General features: G+C 35.5%; 1 protein-coding gene across 1 annotated transcript in view; it reads left to right on the top strand.

The window, feature by feature from the left end:
• The first annotated feature begins 8,131 nt into the window (after positions 1 to 8,131).
• LOC100804432 (vacuolar protein sorting-associated protein 54, chloroplastic) overlaps positions 8,132 to 22,578 on the top strand; it is a 30,592-nt gene continuing 16,145 nt past the window's right edge. The window contains exons 1-11 of the mRNA XM_003547516.5: positions 8,132 to 9,380; positions 9,961 to 10,023; positions 10,292 to 10,371; positions 11,164 to 11,281; positions 13,064 to 13,138; positions 18,471 to 18,627; positions 18,758 to 18,846; positions 19,837 to 20,093; positions 21,688 to 21,859; positions 21,948 to 22,031; positions 22,120 to 22,541. Of these exons, the coding sequence (XP_003547564.1) occupies positions 8,574 to 9,380; positions 9,961 to 10,023; positions 10,292 to 10,371; positions 11,164 to 11,281; positions 13,064 to 13,138; positions 18,471 to 18,627; positions 18,758 to 18,846; positions 19,837 to 20,093; positions 21,688 to 21,859; positions 21,948 to 22,031; positions 22,120 to 22,541 (2,324 nt within the window). The 5' untranslated portion in view covers positions 8,132 to 8,573. The remainder of the gene's footprint in view (positions 9,381 to 9,960; positions 10,024 to 10,291; positions 10,372 to 11,163; positions 11,282 to 13,063; positions 13,139 to 18,470; positions 18,628 to 18,757; positions 18,847 to 19,836; positions 20,094 to 21,687; positions 21,860 to 21,947; positions 22,032 to 22,119; positions 22,542 to 22,578) is intronic.

The raw sequence follows: 22,578 nt of genomic DNA, 5'->3' as shown, positions 1-22,578 counted from the left end.
TTGTGCAAGCAGACTATCAACCATGAAGTCCCCAGGATAAAATAGCCTAGATCACTATTTAAGATTCCCACTGCACTGAGGGAACCTTATCTAGAATTACACCCTCTTGTATGACTTGAAAAGTCACTCTAAAGCCACACGAAAATATGACTTGAAAAGTCACTCTAACAGCCAACCGAAAATATGACTTGAAAAGTCACTCTAATAGCCAATCGAAAATATGACTTAAAAAGTCAATATTATAGCCAACCAAAATTTTAGAGCGACAGAAAGAAAGAGGGAGAAGTTTGTTGGAAATGCATCGGCTGAAATATGGGAGGGAGAAAGAAAAGTTGAGTAAATGCTTCTTAACTGGGACAAGGAAAAAAGAAGAAAGGAGTTCTCTATATATAGGGAGTGAAACACTATTCAAGTGTTTATCTTGAGTGATGTGGGACTTGAAGCCTTTTTTTTCTTTCTCTTTTTTTTTCAAACTTTCATCCATATTCTCCTTTGTTCTAGCAGACAAAAATAAAATCACCAACAAACCAAACTGAAAAACAACAAAGAAAAAGGCTAAAATTAATCTGAGAAAGAGGTGTTGATGATTGAAGAAAGAGGTGGAAGAGAGGAAGAGCCATGGTAGAAATTAATCTGAGAAGGGCCTTAATGTGCGGAGCAACCTTAGCTTGTGAGAGGCCTTGGTTGTTGGTGAGGTAAATGATCAAGTACGACACAATTATGGTGTTCACTATTTCAAAGTACAAATTGAAATGAACACTAGCATTCTGAAAATGGTTTTCATGAAATTGGTGTTCACTAGTTTAAAACTATGTTAGAGTTGATCTCAATATACAAACATTTTCTGTAGAGGAGGAAAGTAGAATTCTGAAGTTGCATGCTTCGTTTCGCAGAAGCTTCATAAGAATTTGAAGGTAAATTCAGAAGCTGTACAATTAAATGAAAACAACAAGGGTATCAGCAAATAAGGTGAGTTATATATACTACCATAATTGTTGCTTATACTAAACCAGCTTAGTTTGAAACCTGTGTCAAGCTTTTCAATGACCATAGGATGAATGGGGGGCTTCATTAAAGGGCCATGGCAGGCATCATGGTTGTTGTGTTCTCTAAAGTTGGTGAAACTCTTACAAGACATGAAGGCAGAAGGAACAAGACTAGATTAGAGGCTGTACCAATATGCTTCTAATGCTTCCAAAATCAGATTCGACTGAACAAACATGTTTTTAATTGTGACTTCCATTTTCAAAGTAAAAGGCCATTAGTAGCAGCACAACATGGAACTCTACTGCTTTTTTATTTTTGGTCCACGTATAGAGGAGCTATGGATAAATAACATGATTAATGTAAAATACACATACAAAGAGTGCTATGATGGTGGAGTAGTTTTCATGGCTTTAGAGATCTGTCACTCTGCAATATGCCAAACCTAGTAAGGTTATCAAGGGAGGATGGGAAAAACATGTTCCTGCACCTTTCTACACTTCTAATTAATGAATGTCCTAAATTTTTTGCAGGGGAAGTATTGGTGCAAGGGTTGCACTCTCTCAAGGAATTAGTAATTGAGGGGGGTGGTAAGTTCAATGTGTTGGCAGGTTTTCAATGCCTAACTTATCTTCAGGAATTCCTATTCCTTCCTATATGTTGGCAGGTTTTAATCCTTTGCAAATCATATCAAGGTGTATCCAGACTAATTAGACAAAGAGGAAATTATATAGAATTTTAAAAATTAAAAGAATAAATTTTTTATTTACACCAAATTTTAGAATTTTAAGTTTTCAAACAAGAAAACACAATTTTTCGATTTCTCCTCTATTTCACCCCTACAGTATAAATTACCTCTAGTAATCAAAACTTAATAAATCACCTTCTATGTTTCAATTTAAGAATTTAAAATATTTTTCCTAAAATTGAAATTCTTCCATTTTTTGTTAAACATAATCGCTTCAATTAACGCCGTTAAGGAGAGGGATTTCATTCTATGCAAATTTTATAATTTTATCTTATTTTGTTGTACTGCACAATGGGTTCTATTTTGAAACTGAAAACTACATTGTTCTGGTGGTCATAAATCTTGCCACTTTGAGATCCAAAATTTCAAGCTTCCCGCAAGCATGTTTGAAGATTTAAATGCTTCTTCCTTTCACCCAAGTTCACAATGAAGTTTAGTATAATATAAGCTTTGACAACATGTACCTCTACAATGTTCAGATGTTTGTGTTGTTTGCTTCTTTGTTTATTCAACCTCCTACAGTTCTTTTATCAATGTATTAAAAAGTGGATTTGTATGATTTACTACTTTATTTATTTTATTTCTCATGTCTTCTTATCAGTGTGTATTTGAATTATTTTACATGATTAAATTGATTTGGATTTGTTTTAAGAAACTTTAGTTTGAACCGGATTTAGATTAATAAAGCAAAATAAACATCTACTCAAGAACTTGGCTGCTGAATAATATTAAGATATGAAAAACTTTGTGGCCAGATGGAGATGGTGGGGTCGCTCATTTGGCTGGTCTGCTATAGAGTTTGCATCAATATGTTGTCAGTGGAAAAATGTGACAGCCATTTTAGAGCTTTAACAGGTTAGTGAGATGAGTTAGCCTAAGATTTTCAGAACTTATATAGTTGTGTGTATGAAATAGTTATCAGCTAAGTCATCATTATTATAGACTCAAAGATCATGTTATCTACAAATGCCACTTATATTCCACAATCGGCATGGAGAGAAGAACAAAAAAGATTGGATCATGTTATGCAGTTTATACTCTATTCTAATCTTTTAGATTTTGCTCATTTCATGTTTTTCACTTTAGGAAACGTTACCTAAGGAAATTTTTCCTCAACCAACTCTTGCATCCAGAAATCTTGTTTTAACAATCCAACCATGACACAAGTTAATAGTTTCCTAGGAGAAACACCCATACTCTATACCAAAATATAAGCATAAATAGTATACTCTTAAAAGCTAACTCTCTTAAAACTGCTCAATATATATTTGCAACTCACGTACTCACTGCCATAAAAACAAATTCAAAATGGCAAAATATAATGCTTCTTATCAATATTATGACTTATGAAAACTCAATCAATGAATCTCTCATTGCAAATGTGCATTAAGAAACCCAATCTTCCTCATCCCCCATCAATAAAAGATATCTATAATCCGGAGAAACATATAATAAATAATATGAATGAAAATCAACATTAGTTGAATCAAGTGGAGGAAGAATTTGGGTATGACCAACCTTCCTTATAAAGTTCATTTAATCAAGTGAATGAAAATCAACATTAGTAGCTTTTTTAGATTGTTGTTGATGACTTGATCAAGGTGTCCTTGATTAACAATCTTCATAACACCGTTTTGATGTTTCATTATCAAAATCCTTCAAGGACTTGTCCCAATTTTTAGCTGTATACATCATTATGATGTAGTCAACTTTAGCCTTTTGATGAAACCTCATTTTTTTGTGAATCATATGGAAGACATGATATTGTTTCATGCATCATTTAGATGTTTAATTCTCATAGTCATTCAAGTTCTTGACTTAGCTTCAACTTTATGCATCATTCTAATGCTATCTTCATTGTAGCCTTTGATATTTCTAGAGTGAGGAATTTTTTATATCATTAGCAACTTGCTTAAATTAGGGTTTTTTGAGGAAGCTTTAAATCACAATTCTAATGAGGCTTCATTCAATATTTTTGAGACTTCTCTTACAATGCAATCTAGAGACATAATTTCCGAGCTTATTTTGAACTCATCATAATACTTGTAATAATATTACGTTTTTAATTTCATTTGAAATACTTAGCGAATTTGTTATCTTGCTTAGCTTTCCTTAACCATCCTTAAAATGTGTTCCACTAATTTAACAATCTCCCATTTTTTATGATGATAAACCCTTTATGAACAAATGTAAAGGGTGAGAGAACATTTATGAACCTTTCATATTTATGCCTCCTAAGAGTTGCAATAAATTCTAATTTTTAATAATGCAGAGAAAATAAAATCAAAGAGGTTTTATCCATCAAATCAAATCAATTTCAATATATTATAATCAAAGGATAAATACAAGATTATATCAAAAAGTGATTGCAATTTATTACTAATCCTAAAATCTGATTTATCCATCAACTAGCCTTCCTAACTTTTCCCCTTTTTTTCATCAAGGGAAAATAAGAAAGGGAGATCAAAATGTGTCAATCATTCCCCTTAAGAAGGAAAAGAGTTTTCTGATGATGAGGAAGAGGAAGGCAACATAGTAGTTCTTAAAGTAAGTGGAGGTTCATGCTCATAGATGCCACTTCTGGAATCAAGGTTGTTCTAGTCTTGTCAAAGATTCACTCCTCTAAGTTGAGGAATCTCTCAAAGAAATCATTTAGAGTAGTAAAGTAAATCCATATTTGAGAACAACAACTTCTGATCAGAATTTTTTTTTCCTAACTTGTTTCTCCAGGACAACAAGTTAGATATCAACAAACTTTTCTAATTTCTCAATAGGAGAAGGAGATGAAATCTTCTCTTGAGAAACATCCTCCTAACCTTAGAAGACTCAACAAAAGTTGACTCATATGGATGCATAAAGGGGGAAAAGTTGAAGGTTCCTCTCTTCCAGACTTGTCAAGCCACAAGCATTTTTTACAACAATGTCAAAGAAAGGAGATTAACATTCCATAAAGAACACTATTCTCACCCCTAAGTGTGGATTTTTTAAAACTTAGGCTCATGTTCTAGAGGGATTTTGATGTGCTAAAAATTCTAGTCATTAACATTCCATAAAGAACACAAGATGTGAACTTCACTAGCTTAGTTGTTTTAATCATGTGATTAATGATCATATATGACAAGCTAACATGAATCTCGTTCAAGTGGTAGTATATGACCAACAAATCTTGGTCAATTTGGAAAAGAAAAATCCCTTAAAATGTTTGTCATCCTTGCATTGTGTTCTAGGCAAAATGAGTATTAAGGGTAAGTTTGGAAAAAGAAAAACCCCTTAAAAAGTTAAAAGTAATTTATATTTTATGATTAAATAGTTGATAGATGTTATTTTTTAATTGAGTTGGCTATATTTTCGATTAAAATGTTTGAAAGAAGTAAGATTTAAATAGTGGGAAAAATGTAATTAATATTGATTCTTTTAATATTTTCTATAGGATAAATGACCATTTTGATTCATGAATGTGTAAATCGATAACAATTTGGTCTATAAAAGAACAATTTTTTTAATGTAGTTCTTAAATGTAAATGTGCAACAATTATGTCATGTCGCTAAGATTTGTGGAATCATTTTGTCAATGAGATCTAAACTTCAAGGATCAATTTGACATTAAGGGGAAAACTAATTATAAAAGATTTTCAAAAAACATCCTTTCCTAGGAATGTTATTTTTTTAAAGGTAAATAGCCAATAAAAAAATGTGATATGTAACACCTCGGATGAATCACATTGGAATGAGAGGAATCCAAAGATTGTACATGTATGCGATTGTACAATTGAGGATGGTTTAAAGGAATTAATTGGTACTATTTATATCCAAAAGATGCATTTATTTTTTGATAGTCAATCACTTAAGAACTTTATAGTTAAGTGTGCTTGGCTTTGGGGATTAAGGGATGTGTTACCTTTTGGGAAGTTTCTTGGAAAGCATGTGAATGAGAAGAAAGCACACTGAAAAATCTCATGTTGGTTTATGGGAATAGTCAATGATCTTAAGAGCAGTTGAGCGGTGTCAGAGTTGGGTGTTGATGTCTTGGAAAAGGCTACCTACAGAGGATTTTGACCAACGAGAACTTGAGTGAAGTGCTACTGTATGAAGTATCATAGAGTGTGAACCATTGAGATGTCAATAATCAGGGGCATTACATGATACGACGACAACTTAGTCTCTAAAAGATGAAAAATACAAATTTAGCCCATAAATGTGCAAAAAGTGCAACAAATTAATCCTACATTTAAAAGTAATATTTAAGGACCAATTTGATAATAAGTTGTATTTTTTATGATCAATTTGACATTAAGTTGCAATGTTTAAGGATCAATTTGTCATTAAATTATTTGCAGGACTAGTTTGTCACACTTTTCGCACATTCAAGGACTAAATTTCAATTTTTCATCTTTTAGAGACCAATTTGTCAGTGCTTCACACTTTCAAAGACAAATTTGGTTATTTATTTAAATGCATACCAAACATGGGAAACTAAATTTCTTAACCTATGATTCTTGGGAAATTAAAAAATTCTCTCCTACCAAACGCTTCCCAAGTTATATTTTTCAAAATTTTCAAGTTTTCAAGTTAAAAGTGAAGTACCTGGAACCCACTAAAGGGGGAGGGGGGAGGTTAAATAGTGTAATGTATAAAAACTTAGTCTTTTGAAAACTGTTAAAAACTTTTCTTAAATAGATATTAATGGATGAAGGGTTTTCTCCAAGGAATTTGAAATCACAATGTGCTTGAAAAACTAGTTTACAAAACTTGGATATGATAGTGTAGAAGTAACTTATGGAAAATAACTAGTTATATAGAAGTAGTAATGAAAACACAAAGGTTTTATATTGGTTCACCCTAATAATTGGGCTACATCCAGGTCTTCTTCAAACCTTGAAGGGTTCCACTAATCATATCTTTGATTGCAACCAAATATTCTCTATGCCACTTTTGCCTACAACAAGTACTCCCTAGGCCATTCCTGACACTATACTTAATCTCCCCTTTAGATTAAGACCCAAGTATTATTTGTCATTAAGCTATTCTTAGCTTTCACAAATAGTATATGTTTGATAGTGGATGTATTCTAATCACTCAAAGAGTGTTTACACAGTAAGTTTGAATACAATGAAACTCGCTAACTTAGCAAAACTAAGATTTACTCAATTTGCTCAAGTTTCCTTCGTCTAGTGGACTGACAGCATAACAACACTTATTTTTATCTCAAAATTTTCTCTTGTGATTTGATAGACAGTAACATGAACATCTTCAAGCTTTATATAGATTTCAGAACTTCGATTCGTTAGCTTTGCACTTGATACGAGGTTGCTACTGTGCAAAAAGAAATAAGGGGGACCACAAACGTTTTCTGCAACATATCTTGAGAGAAGTATAGTTTGTTAGTATCGTCTAGTGCTCAAAGCTGACTTTCATCATATGAATCAAAAGAAATGTTAACAATATAAGACAAAAGGAATTAAGAATAATAAGACAACACAATTTAAATCTTCCCTTTTGTGTGCTATGGCACATGTTTCTTAGTGAGCCTATGGATGTTACTTTCTTATGATTGTTTTCAGTTTTTGAGGATAAAGTAACTGTTCCATTGCTTTGTATTGTGAGCCAAGTGCTAAAACACTTGTCTTCTTAGTATCAAACCGAAAAGCTATATGTCCAATGACTAATACTTTGTTTATCATCCAGAGTCTTTCTGTTCATGCTTTTCTGCTCGTATCTCGTAAAAATAAATGAACCTATAGTCCAATGTGACTTAGACGTAGGTAAACTCAACAAAAAATAAGGCTAAATACGTTTTATGTCCCTGTAAATATACCAAAGTTCGATTTTAGTGCCTGCAAAAAAAATTATCCGTTTTTTGTCCTCACAAAATTATAATGTGTTATATTTAGGTTAAGAATTAGATTTGGTTATGTCCAAACCTACATGGTGTTTTTTATTTTATTTTGAAATTTATGGGGGTTAACCCCCCCCCCCCCATTGCATAAAAATAAAATATGAAAATGCAAGAATACAATTTGTGTATCTCTTCCCTAAAATCAATCTAGATTAAAAAACCCACAATAAACTCAAAGCCAAAAAAAAAAAATTAGAGATTGGGTCAAACAAATAATTTCAAAATTGGACAGAAATGTAGTCTAATTTTTCCTAAATTTGATGTTAGACCCCCTAAGGAAAAAATGTTTCAATCAAAGAGAAAAAATCTTCTAGCTTGTTGCTCCTCTAACTCCCTTATTCTTCATCAATTACAACACGTGGTTACAATGTTCAATAGACCTTCTATGCGTCAACTCCTACATAATAAAAAACAAAAACAACACAATGTAAAAGACACATAGGTCGTAGTGGATCTGGGTGGTGGTGATGGTGTTAGAGGTGTTGGAGAAAGAAAAAAAAAAATAGAGTTACACATGTCCAATATTTAGTGGACAAACATTTGATACTTCTTAATGTTTACTCATACAATAACTAAAGCTTAACCTTAATATATTATATGAATATATGAATGAAAAATAAAATTAATTCTTCTTAATGTTTACTCATACAATCGATCTATCTATCCTGTTGTGGGTGATTACATCTTGAAGCATCACCCAATAGTACTAGACTCCGGAGTTTGATTGTTCCGGGTTGAAGATCCCGATCTCAATCCCCAACCCGCCTTTCTCGTATCGTATGTCCTCCATTTCACAAGCACAACACAACAACACTTCCCTCCCTCAGATCCCAACGTACCTGAAAACAAAAAAAATCCACACTCACCACACCAAAATCCATCACATTTGTAATCACACACTCCAATTGAAATCGAAACTCATCACTAGAAAAGAAAAGTAATGTGATGGATTCCCCACCTTCCCAGCACTCGTGGGGAAGGTCACCAACCTCCCTCTCCTCTTCTTCTTCATCTCTCTCCAAATCTAATTCTGATACAATCCAAAGCCTCTCTTCGATTTTGAACAATCCTCACGCCTCCGACGCTGCCTCCTGGGCCGGCTGGTGGTCCTCCTCCGCCTCCGCCGTCTCCGTCCCTGAATTCGCCCCCATCTCCGCCTCCAAGGCCGCCTCCGATGTCTCCCGATCTGACTTCCTCCCCTACCTTTCCCCCATCGCCGACGCCTTCCACCGCTTCGCGGACATCCGGAACCACGCCTCCAACGAACAGATCAATGCCGCCGCCGCCACCGCTGACGCCACCAATTCCGGCAGCGTCGGTCAGGGAAAGGCGCTGGTGGCGTGCCTCCGCGAGGTCCCGGCGCTCTACTTCAAGGAGGACTTCCGCCTCGAGGACGGCGCCACGTTCCGCGCCGCCTGCCCCTTCGCCAACGTCGCCGAGAACCTCGCGCTGCAGGAGAAGCTCTCGCACTACCTGGATGTCGTGGAGCTGCACCTCGTGAAGGAGATCTCGCTCCGGTCCTCATCGTTCTTCGAGGCGCAGGGGCAGCTGCAGGACCTTGATGCTAAGATCCTCCAGGGTTGCGAGCAGATTCGGCGCCTCAAGGACACCATTCGCCTCCTCGATGCCGATTTGGTCCATGATGCGCGCCAGATTCAGGAGCTCAACGGCACCAGGACCAACCTCCTCGCACTCCTGCAGAAACTCAGGCTTATATTTTACGTCAACCAGGCCCTCTCCGCTCTCAAATTGGTACTCGTTTTCGCGTTTTTTGGATTTTGATGTTTCTGTTTCTCGCCGTGGTCTGTGATGTGAGTGTCTAATCTTTTTTGCCGAGTAGGATTGTGAAGATTTGTGTGCGAGCACAAAACTTGGATGTGATTCCTTAGGTACTTTTGGTGCTGTTCTCCAACTAGAATTGGAGTTATACTTCATTAATTTGTCTAATAAAAGTTTGCATTGTAGATCAACATAAATTACTGAGATAAGACACCAATTCTGTCTGGAGAACCACACTAAAAGCAATTATGAAACTGTGTTTGTGTTTTTGTGAAGAGTGGAGCAATGTTAGTGTCTAACCTTTGCTGAGTAGGATTGTGAAGATTTGCAGTGAAACTGTGCTTGCATTTAATTGTTGTTGTGGGCTGGTTTAGGTTGTGGATTAATTAGGTGAATTTTATGGTGATTGTTTAATTACTAGTTGTCATGCCTTATTGATTCACTGTTGGTCATTTATTTGCTTGTCTCTTGGTGTTTCCATTGTTATTTTGGTTGTGTTTGCATATTGGTATTGTTGATTACTATTAAGTTGATGTGTTTTGCTGCGATACAGCTTGTTGCGTCTGCAGATTGTGCTGGAGCACTAGATGTGACTGATGATTTGCAACATTTGCTGGTATCTCTTTAATCATTATTTTGTATCTCATGAATATGTATGCTTTTATATATGATGGTCTTGGGTTATATTCTGTTTTTAAGTTTTAATTGTTTTAAAGTTAAGTGGATGGGACTCGAGATTAATGCTTTAGCTGATATCAATTATTGTGTTGAACTTAGCTAGTTCCATTTGAAGACTGTTTATAACATAGCCTGATGGGATTCATGAAAGTTGAAGAGAAAATACTATACTAATTTGTCTTGTTCATTTCCTGTAACTTTGGCAGGATGGAGATGAGCTCTCTGGTCTGCATTGCTTTCGTCATCTTAGAGATCATGTAATAGGCTTTATAGAATCCATAAACAGGTACACCTTGGCATATGCTACTGTTTAATTTTTTAAGATAATTTTTCCATTAACTTGCATTTGAAAATTCATTTAACAATGTTTTCTACTTTCTTGATTTTAGAGAGCTGAGTAATAATTGAAAGAGAATAGGTTGTGCTATAATGTTTAAGTTTGGATAGCTCCTTTTGTTTTTTTTAATCTTAGTTGCTGAAAAGGCTATCTGCAATCTGCTAATGTGAATAATGATCTCAATTGTTAAGCTTGTGAACAAATTCAATTCTTATTTTGAAATATTTTAAACTTCTATGTATTCTAAACATGTTTTCTTTGTCCATTGATATTCTGAACTTTGAAATCTTGACTTTTGGTTATGGTTTATTTCTAAAATTGGATTTCATATTTGTAAAACAAAAAAGGCTAAAATTTTATTTGTTTTTTTTTATCAGCAAAGATAAATTATATTTATATATATTGTGAGTACCAGAGGTACAAAGCAGTACATGTAATTAGATTGACTTGCCAGCAACATGGTTCCAAGCTAAAATTTTATTTGTATTGGACGTTTAGTAATGTATTGTATTATTTTGGTAGCATTCTTTCAGCGGAGTTTATTCGAGCTTTCTTATTTTGAAATATTTTAAACTTCTATGTATTCTAAACATGTTTTCTTTGTCCATTGATATTCCGAACTTTGAAATCTTGACTTTTGGTTATGGTTTATTTCTAAAATTGGATTTCATATTTGTAAAAGAAAATGCTAAAATTTTATTTGTATTGGACGTTTAGTAATGTATTGTATTATTTTGGTAGCATTCTTTCAGCAGAGTTTATTCGAGCTTCCTTACACGATGCTGCTGAAAAAGATGTGATAATTTTATCCAAAGCTAAAGCAAGAGCTTCCCTTCCAATGAATGGAAAGGATGATGAAGTAAGATTGTATCTTCAGTTAGTTTTATCTTTAATTTTCTTTGACTCTTGTGCTGGAAATCTTTCAAATCTTCACCATTACATTTTCTAATGGTATAGTTTTCTATGGTGCTTTCTTTTGCTATAATGGGGGTCAAGATATAGAAAAATGAGTTGTTCTTTGTTGTCACTGGGCCAATAGGCTCTAGTTACATTTTCTGATGGAATTCATGTATGCATGTATGTATTAAACTTCACTAAAGAAAAAAGTGAACATTCATTTTTGTACTTGTGTAGAATTTGAAGTTGTAACCTTCATAAACATTTCCTTCTTAATGTATTGTTGTTGTCTTTTAAGTAGATACTGTTTTTATGTCCTTATTTTTTCTACAGAAGAGGTTTAATATTATCTGGAAGGAGAGATATACATTTGGGACGAGGTTAAGAAAGCCCAACTAAAAAGGGAAACAAGAAGAAGGGAGTAAAAGACAATTTCAAATGGTTCAAAAGTGCAACAAAACTGCACAATCTCTTTGCATATCAATCAATAATAGAAATTCCCTTGAAATGATCACGAGCAGGGGATCATAGCCATAAAAACATTTCTACCATTTGACAAATGAAAGGGAAAACAAACACCCTGGAAAATACTAACATTACTCTCCTGCCATGCACACGTCAGAACTGGAAAAAGAGCACACTCAATCTGCCATGATATCATAGCCTCCTCATTGTTACTCTCTCTAAAGCGTATAATAACCTCTTCTCTACTTAATAAAATTTATTTTTCTGTTAAAAAAAATCTACAAGGTGAAAGGACTCATCCTGTGTTGATCAAGATCCACAACCAGATTATCTCATAAAACAGCCATTTTGCAGTGCAGAAACAAATTGATCACTGTTTCTGATTAAACCCGCACATGATTGGTAATTTGGTATTAGCTTCCTATTGTGGCAGTCTGAGAGAAGAAATAGGAGAGTTGCGGTGGAACAAAACCCTTGAATTGAACATAACTGATTACAGTTTGTGTAATTAACATGTGAGGAAGTTTGTTATTTTTGTATGATTGTTAAATAGGAAGGTAGAGAGAGGGTAAGGAGATCTCATTTCTGTGAAATTAAGCAGGAGGAATATTGAGCCTCTCAAAACTCCCAAGGCCATTTCTGTACTCACTAATTAACATTCATTCCTATCCTAGATCTGTTACCACTTGGGGGCTGAACTGGGATTAGAGTTCTTGAATAAAATCCATTCTTTTCCTATTTTACCGTTCCAGTGTTAATATGCATGTAACACATGTCTGATGAAAAGCTGTGTATGGTATATGAATTTGCAACATTTTATTATATTGTTAATCTTATGAAGAACCTCTGTCCTAATGAAAGACCTGTGTTTAGGAGGTCAGTGCGAGAGTTTCAAATGGATTTGTTAGGGATGAATTTTTTTAATTTTTAGGAGAATGACTATTTAATTTAGACTCTCTGCATCTGAGAAAAAGATTTTTAGGGAAACACATGAAGAATCCAAAATCCAAATTAATCTATCTGTGTTGGAACATAGATGGCTGGTCTATAAGGGTAACTGGGTAAATGAAGCTCTTGTTGATTCTTGATGCCTTTATTTTTACACGCTGCACAATCATTTATTTGAGTACTCTGTTTTAGCATTAGTCCAACATATGAGTAGCTGAAAGTCTCATACGTAAAGTTATATGATATGATGTATGGTTAACCTTGTGTTTTGACCTTGATTGTGAAGTTTCAGGATGCCGTTTGTGATCTAACCTCTGTGTTTCTTAACCAGGTAAAGTTGGAAGAAGAGGAAACCAATAATTTCAAAGATAGTCTTCTTCCTACTGTAATTGGATTGCTCAGAACTGTAAGTAATTAGGTGTATTTATCTTAAGAAACTTACTGTTTAATCTAGTTATTCTGAAAGTTTGAGTATTATTTTTTTTTTGAGTGCTGTGAGATTTTCCCTTTTGTATTTTTGAGGATAAATTATCCCGTCATCAAGATTTGTATATACTAGGTATTTTGCAACTGATGAAAAGGAAAATAAAAGAAAAACAAAAAAATAATTTTGCATGAGATCCCATGCCATATAAAAGGTTTCTGTTTCTGAGCTACAATACACAAAGAAACAATGCTTGAGTGTTCCATATTAATGCATCCCATGTGATTCCAATTTCCGAACTCCTGAATCTTTGTGTATTTTTTTTTCTAAATGCCATCACAAATTCTACATGAACTACTGTCTTTTCCAAGATGTCCTGACCAGAACTTTGTATAAAATCTGAAACCCAGCATGATTGCAGTAGGTAAATGCCAGACATTTGCTTTTAACAATAATTATTATATATGTGGTGATCCTTAATTTTATTGGGCTCTACATTGTAGTTGTCCTTTGTTTATTGATTTGAGGATTATCTTGGAAGATGAAATTTTAATACTTGTTTCTTTGATGTGTCTCCTTCCCTACACAAAATTTGGCAATAAATTGTCTGGTTGTAACTTGTATACAGTATTCAAATCCCTCCTTCCCTACACAAAATTTGTAGGATCTCATGATTTCACAATATTTGTGAGGAGAGATCTACGAAATCTTTTTTAAGATTCCTAAATTTTTTATCATATATTTCATAAAATTGCACAAATTGTAGGGGGATTGAGCTCATGAACCATACTATGAAGCTATGGAAGTGGGTAATTGAACAGGGATTAATACAAGAGACTTATTACTAAAAAGCAAGGGTAATTATGCTTTGGAAGTTGGCCAAGGAAGCAATATACTTCCTACAACAATTGATGGAGCAGTATGGAAGGAATAAAAAGACATACATGTGGTGTTCATTGATTTGGAAAAGGGGTATTATAGGGTATCGGGATAGGTATTGCGGAAGTCCCTAAAGAAAAAAGGCGTTGTGTTGCCTATATTTGAGCAATCAAAGATGTGTACGAGAGGGTCACAACTAGGGTAAGAACACAGGGTGGCGTCACAACAGATTTTCCTATAATTATAGGACTGCACTACTAGGGGTCAACTAAGGGCTATCATTTTACCTTTCTCTTGGATGTTCTTACTTGGCATTTTCAAGAGCTGGTGCCATGATGCATACTTTTGCAGATGATATAATCTTGGATGGAGAGTCAAGAGAGTAAATAAATGGGAAGTTAGAGATGTGGAAATAAGCTTTGGCACAACTTTCATTTATGTAGAAGTGAGATGGACCAAATGGATTGTAAGTCTAGCGGGAAGCACACCAATCCTAGCTTAGAGGTAAAAATAGGAGACCATACCACAAGTCACGTGGCTATAGCATCTTGGGTCCATCATGCAAAACGATGGAGAGTTTGAGAGAGATGTAAACCATAGGATATGATTAGGGTGGATGAAATGAAGCCATGCTTTTTTTTTTTTTTGCTCAGCAAAAGTAGGTAATATATATTAATTGAGTACCAGAGGTACTAAGTTACAGATATAGGAGTGCCCAAAACAATGATGCCCGAAACATTGGTTCCAAAACTGACTAAAATGGAGTCAGGAATGGAACCACAGTTGGGCTACCCCAGCTAGAGCAAAACTAAATAGTCTAAAATTACTGTTACATGAACCCTGCAGAAATGTTACTAGACCATTGGTTAAAATGCATGGAAAAATCCTTCTCTAAATTCCGCAACCATGTCCAAAGTAAGAAGACTGCATCATCCATGACTTTGTTGCTGTCAAAAACATCATTGGAGAATATCAGCTTATTTCTTTGCTTCCAAATAGTCCACGTGACAGCTATCCACCACCATTTCCATCTTTTGGCCCTCAGTCCATCAACCATTGATAGATCATGTTGTAGGAAATGCATCTTTGGGTCTTTCGGGAAAGCAGCAGATTGGCTCACCCATGATGATGATTCCCACCATATGGGGGTGACTTTTCTGCAATGGAAGAACAAATGGCCTGCATCTTCCACCGCATTCCTGCATAAAGGACAGCTGGTATCCGAGACCTCTACTTGTCTTCTGTGTAAATTAATTTTGGTAGGTAACCTATCTCTAAGTAGCCTCCAAGCGAATATTGTACACTTAAGTGGCACCTTCAATTTCCATAATTCGTGATAAACACTGTCCTGGATCCCGTCGGCTGTTGCTTCCCTCAACAAATTGTAAGCTGATTGCACCGTATAATGACCGCTTGGATCTCCCCTCCACACCCACCCATCTCTTCTATGCATCTGAATAGGCTGCCTTTCGATGTCATTTAGAAATTTGACAGCCATGGTTACCTCATTGTCAAACAACGGCCTTCTCCAAGATAGCTTCCACTTCCACTCCACTTCCTTATAATCTCCCATGTGTTGGATTAAATGGTTTTGTTGGCATGAAATTAGTGACAATCTGGGGTATTTTGATCCCAGTGATGCTTGGAAAACCATTTTTAGATCCCTCCACCACAAAGACTGTTTTTTATCATTAGATGCTGCGTCCAAACCCCTCCATCCGCCATATTTAGACTCCAATACTCTTACCCACAGCTGACCTTAGTTCTGAAACAAGTCCCATCTCCATTTGCCAAGAGGTGCAAGGTTGAATGTGTTTATATCTTTAATACCCAAACCACCTTTTTCTTTTGGGAGGCAAACGGTCTCCCATTTGATCCAGGCAATTTTGTTATTATTTGGACCTCCTCCCCAAAGGAATCTTCTTTGCACACGTACTAACTTATCCACCACCTTCTTTGGAATCCTGAAAAAAGACAAAAAGTAAATGGGAATAGAAGTTAAAACTGATTGAATTAGAGTCGCTCTCCCCCCAAATGAAAGATGTCTTTGCTTCCACTTAGCTAATGCTCTCTCACACTTATTGATAATAGGTTCCCACATGTGATCCCTCCTTGGGTTGGCACCTATAGGTATTCCTAGGTAGACAAAAGGGAAGGACAGCTGACTACAATTCAAACATCTGGCTGCCTCGGAAATCCACCTCTCCGACATGCCAATTGCACCAAAACAACAATTAGCAAATTTAATTTTTAAGCTTGATGCCAGCTCAAAAATCCTCAATATGGCTTTAATTGCTCTGATGTTCTCCATAGACGCCTCTCCAAAAAATATAGTATCATCCGCATATTGGAGGATACTAATGTCCACCTTATTTGAGCCAACAGTGAAACCCCTGAATAAGGTTTTCTTGACAGCCTCTCTCACCAAGCCATTCAGTGCCTCCGCCACAATATTGAAAAGAAAAGGTGCTAATGGGTCTCCTTGCCTAAGTCCTCGCTGTGGTGAAAATTCAGGCGAAGGGCTACCATTGATCAACACGGAGATGGATGCAGATTTCAAACATCCCTCTATCCACTGAATCCATTTGGAGGAAAAGCCCAATCTGCTGAGCATATAGATCAGGAAGTCCCAAGAGACCGAATCGTATGCCTTCTCATAATCAACTTTAAAGACAATGCACAGCTTCTGACCTCTTCTAGCATCTTCCACCACCTCATTTGCTATTAGTGCACTTTGTAGCAAATGTCTACCCTCTATGAAAGCAGATTGTCTCTCGTCTATTATAACTGGCATAATCTTCTTCATCCTATTTGTCAATATTTTGGCCACGATCTTGTACATGCAGCCAATGAGTGAAATAGGTCTATACTCCTCCAGATGTTGTGGATTAGCCACCTTTGGAATTAAGACTATGAACGATGCATTGCTTCCCCTTGGAAATATTCCGTTGACATAGAACTCATCCAAAAATCTCAGAATGTCCGGTTTTAAAATGATCCAGAATCTCTTGATGAATTTAAAATTAATTCCGTCCGGTCCCGGGCTTATCTCACTCCCACAGCCCCACACTACCTCCTTTATTTCATCCTCCTGGAACCTGCCCGATAACATGACATTGTGATGATGGTTGATAGTCTGAAAGCATATGCCATCTAGACGGGGTCTTTGCTGGTTTTCTTCTTGGAATCTGTTGTAAAAAAACAATCTGGCAGCCTCCTTCACCTTCTTTGGTTCCTCGGTCCATGCTCCATCAATCCAAACTCCACTCACAGAGTTATTTCTGCGACTTGCATTGACCATTAGGTGGAAATATCGAGAATTACAGTCGCCTTCTTTTATCCATCTCACTCTAGCTTTCTGTCTTAGTAAGGATTCGTGAGATTGTGCAGCTAACCACACCTCTTCCTGGAGCTGATTTCTTTTGAGAACCTCTTGAGGAGAGAGCTGTCTGTTTATGGTGTTCTATGTGACAGAAATATACTGCTGAAGCTTAAGGGAAACTTTTCTCAGTTATAAGACTTGCATTGTTAAGTTATAAAAAGCCAACAAGAGAATAATGAACTTAATGTAGTAGAGATGAGAATGTTTCATTGAATGAGTGGACATACTAGACAAGATGGTATTGACTATTGAGAATGAATGCATTAGAAAGTTGGAGTAACATCTATTATTGAAAAGATGGTTGGTTGTTAGGTGGTTTGGGCATGTTTGGAGAGGACTTGTAGAAGCCCCAGTAAGCAGAGTAGAACTTATGGAGGGTAGCCAAAATGCTAGGGGTAAAGGGAAACAAAGAAAATCTATAGGTGAAACCATTAACAAGGATTTAGAGGTTAATAGTTTATCTATAGATATGATTTATGATTGAACATTATGTCTGTTTGATCCATTCCAATTCATGGGAAAAGACTGTTGTATACGTTTTGTAAGAGATTAATGCTCTGTTTGAATTAGAAATGAAATTGAGGAAAGTAATAGAAAGGATAGAAATAAATGAAAATAAAGTAGAAAAGATGTGTTGTTTCGATGGATAGAAATAAGAAGGAAAAAAACAGTAGAAATTTGGTATTTCCATCCTATTTCTCTCCTCTCTCTTTACACCCAAACAAACACAGGGTAAGAGACATCATTCCACCCCCCCCCCCCCCCCTTTATTTACCATGTTTCTTCTGTTTCCTACAGCTACTTGTCTATTCTTACATGTGTTTTATCTCCCTTGGTTTTCTATGTGCTGGGAATTATTCATGGTGAGTGATTTCACATTTTTTAATGACTTGAGATTGTTGTTTTTCTGAGAAACATCACTATAAAACATCAAGACTACCTTTTCAAAGTACTGCTTCAGAATGTGACTATCCTTGACCATTGTTATCTGGGAACAGAAAATTTGGTGATTTATTTAAGCTTAATTTGGTTAAGTAATTCCCTTATTTTCAGGCTAAACTTCCCTCTGTCCTGAGGACTTATCGAGATACACTGACTGCTGATATGAAGAGTGCTATTAAGACTGCTGTTGCTGAGTTGCTTCCGGTTCTTGCTTCTCGAGGTTCAGAGTCAGAATTCTTTTCTGGAGACAGAGCTGTGGATGCAGATGGTGAGAATTTCGTTAGCATAATTGATTATGTTTGTCTGTACGAGAAAATATACTTTTAATATTTTTCTTCCATTGTGGTTTTATGTGATCTGTTCTACTTTCAACTTTCTAATGCTAAATAGTAACTCAGGTGGAGGTGCATCACTTGCTAGCAAGTTGCGGAGCCTATCATCTGACTGTTTTGTGCATCTTCTGAGTGCTATTTTCTTGATAGTACAGGTAATTTATACTTGGCAATTGTTAATTTGTTACATCTTCTAGACTAAAATTCTTGTGTCCTTTGAACAGTATACAGTTTTAATAATGTAAAGGATGTGTGTTTATGATATGTTGCTTGTATTGCTAAGCTTCACAGACACTGTTATACAAAAGGGATATGGCATGCACTTGAACATTTCTGCATATAAAAATTTGAAAGTGTCCCCATGTTTTTTGAAGTATCCTGTCTCTTAGAAATGGAGCAACTTCTTTTTAGTGGGAGGGGGGGATGTTCCTTGGTGAGGTTTTGGTGTGTCCTCCTACTTTGAAACAGTTTGTACTGCAGAGGTTTGAAGTATTTGTCAAAATGGGAGGAAACATTGTGTGGCAATGTTCAGTTCCTGTAGTCCTTTGGTTGCAGCTGAAAAGCTGTCTTTGAAGCTTAACTATTTGCTCCTAAAAGTACTTTGGTATAAGGTTGCACACCTCTTTGTGTGGTGTTTCATGAATTGGCTGTTTCAGGGTTGCCATGTATAGATTGGGTTGCTTTATTGTGTATTTTGTTTTGTCTCCAGATATTTTGTTTTGGTTCACTCTGTTTTGAAAGATTTCTTATCCTCCATTTAGTTGAACTTTCTCTTAAATCTATTTTCTTACAAGACAAATAAATGTGAAAGGTGTAGAAGATTATGTAGCTTGGTTGTGAAATTATTCACACTTAGTGCAAGCATAGTTATCAATCCCAAATAATTGTGTGGACTGGCCAACCAAAGTGTGAAGAAAGAAGCCAATAACAAATAGAAATTTGTATGAAATATGAATAAACTGAGCAGAGATCAAAGAGGTTGAAATCAAGCTAGCTGTGCAATGCATGGACATAGTTATCAATATTGTGCTTTAGAAGCATAATAGTGGCATATATTGGTTACTGAAATTCAGTTATACGTTGTTTTGCAACTTAGTTGTTTTAAGAGTGATGTAATAAGATTTTTTTCCTTTTAGTGATTGCAGGCACATTTAGTGCGGGCTGCTGAAGTGAAAAAGGCCATCGAATGGATCTTAAGCAACCGTGATGGTCATTATGCTGCTGATTCAGTTGTGGCGGCAATTGCTCATGGTGCAGCAGCTGCAGAAACATCCCAAGAAAGCGAGTCTCATGGTACTACATTTTTGCCATATTCAGCACAAAGAAGTGTTGCCAAGGGTTCTTCATTTCAGGGAAAAGCAATTGATTCTATGAGCTCCTCAAACATGTCAAAAAATTTCAGGTTAAATCTAGGCTCTTGTTTCTGATTTACTTGTAGTGGAAACTGGAATGCCTTTTCCAGATTCTGTTTTGGTGTTTTAATTGAGAAAGCAAGTAATTTGTGATTAGAGCTAATTTTTCCTTTCAAATTTCCTTTTCCGGTCCTCATAAAACGATAACTGCTATTATGAAGTTCAGAAGCACCCAAACTTTATAATTCAGTTTGAAAATATAATTATTAAGAGACACTGTTGTCTTGTGCCTCCTGGATTGTATTTGTAATTTTTTAACTATATTTGAATGAGTGGACTTATATAGTGAAGATTTCTATAACTGATACACTACGGTGTTGTTATCTCAATTTTTTTTCTTTTTTCTTGCAAGGAATTTCTTTTTTTCCTGTTTAAAGTTTTTTTTTTGGTAGTGTTTTCCCTCTTTAAGTTTGATTATTCATTGAATGGTGGCATGTAATATGATATGATGAAGCTTTGAGAGGATGTGAGCAATTCCTCTCTAGAGTCCATTATGTAGCGATGCTTTTAAATAAAGTGAACACATATACAGTGCTTTATATCTCTTAAAAGTTTCTATCCTGTTATTTAAAAATATGATACATTGCTACCAAATATGAAATGGGGGGGAAATGAGACGAAAAATTGAAAGAAAAAAAATTTTGTGCTGCAATATTAATATTAGCCTCTACTTTATTTTTCCTTTAGACTTGAGTGGTTATTACTTGTGGCTATAGCACGAGTGCATCATGATATGAAGAATCTCTTTCCCAGCTTGACTAAAACTTTAGTTTGTTAATTTTTTATTGTACATTTTCAGTTTCCTATGAAAGACTGAAGATGTCACTTCTTAGAATGTTCACTCCTGTTATTCACTTGCGAAAGTTGTGATTGATGACATACAAGCTTCTGATTGCTGGATATTAATTTTTTGGGTTTATTATCTTTTTAGTCCTTCAAAGTTTTAGAATTTTTATTTTTAGTCCCTGAACTTTTTTTTATTTGTTTTTAGTCCTTTAACTTTTTTTTGTCCTTATTTTTGGTCCCTTAACTTTTTTTCTGTCCTTAGTTTGAGTCCCTTTAGAGGACTAAAAAGTAAGAACGAAAAAAGGGTTTAGGGACTAAAAACAGAAATAAAAAGTTCAGAAACTAAAATCAGAAATCCTAAAAAGTTTAGGGACTAAAAAGATAATAAACCATAATTTTTTTAAATAAGTAGGAGTGACATGATGTTAAATCAGTATGCATGTTTATTATATATGGAGTAACTTGTTTTGTCATGCAAGATTAATAGCTCTTATCACATCAATGATGTTAAATCAGTATGCATGTTTATTAGACCCTTCAGTGGTCATTTTGTTGTCGTAGAGGCTGTCAGGAGTCTAGTACTGAATTTCTTTTTGCTGATAACAAATGGCACTTTTGGTTTCCTCCCTTTAAGAATGAGGGTGACGGGGACATCATTTTAATTCACCGGCTACTTGTAAAACTTCCAGATAAAAAAGGAGAATACATTTCAGATCTTGTTTGTTTTCTTCCATAACTTTTGTGTTTTAGTTGTTGTCCCATTTGTTTGATGTTCTCAAACAATCTGATTCTAAACAGAGCTGATATATTGCGAGAAAACGCAGAAGCTGTCTTTGCGGCATGTGATGCTGCTCATGGAAGATGGGCAAAGCTTCTTGGGGTCCGTGCAATTCTTCATCCTAGGTTGAAATTGCTGGAGTTTCTAACCATATACAACATTACCCAGGAGTTCATTACTGCTACAGAAAAAGTATATATTTTCATATTGATTTAAAACTTAAGAATAAAAATTATATGATTTTTGTTCCATGATTTAATTCCCATGCTTATGTTAACAGATTGGTGGGAGGTTGGGATACAGCATCCGTGGGACACTGCAATCACAGGCCAAGGCTTTTGTTGATTTTCAGCATGAATCTCGGGTTAGTTTTAATTTTTGTCCTTTTGTATGACATTCATCATCATGAAATCTTTGTACATAATTGTTAATGGATGCTGCTTTGGATGTAGATGTCAAAGATTAAGGCAGTGCTTGACCAGGAAACCTGGGTGGAGATTGATGTTCCTGATGAATTTCAATCCATTATCAGTTTGCTTTTTACATCTGATAATTTGACTTCTGAGAACCTTAATGAAACCGAGGATGATATTTCTACCAGTTACAATTGTGTGGTGACTAACAATGATGTTCTGCCGATGGCAGACAGTTCAGAGTCAACTGCTGAACAGCAAATTATGCAGTCTAATTCCATTGAATCATCGATGAATAATGAAACACCAGATAGATCTAAATCCCCGGTTGATTCAACGGAACCAAATAAAGCTCATGGTAGGATTTCATCAGCACATAGTAACAATACTGAGAAAGACCATAAAAAATCTACATCTCAGGCTCTTTATTACAAAGGTGTTGGTTATCACATGGTAAACTGGTTAGTTATCTGGATTCAACTTCTCTTCTTTCCCAAG

Source organism: Glycine max, chromosome 15 (genome assembly GCF_000004515.6).
Source record: "Glycine max cultivar Williams 82 chromosome 15, Glycine_max_v4.0, whole genome shotgun sequence".
In the NCBI taxonomy this organism is placed as follows: domain Eukaryota; kingdom Viridiplantae; phylum Streptophyta; class Magnoliopsida; order Fabales; family Fabaceae; genus Glycine; species Glycine max.
This window is presented reverse-complemented; position numbering and strand designations above follow the sequence as displayed.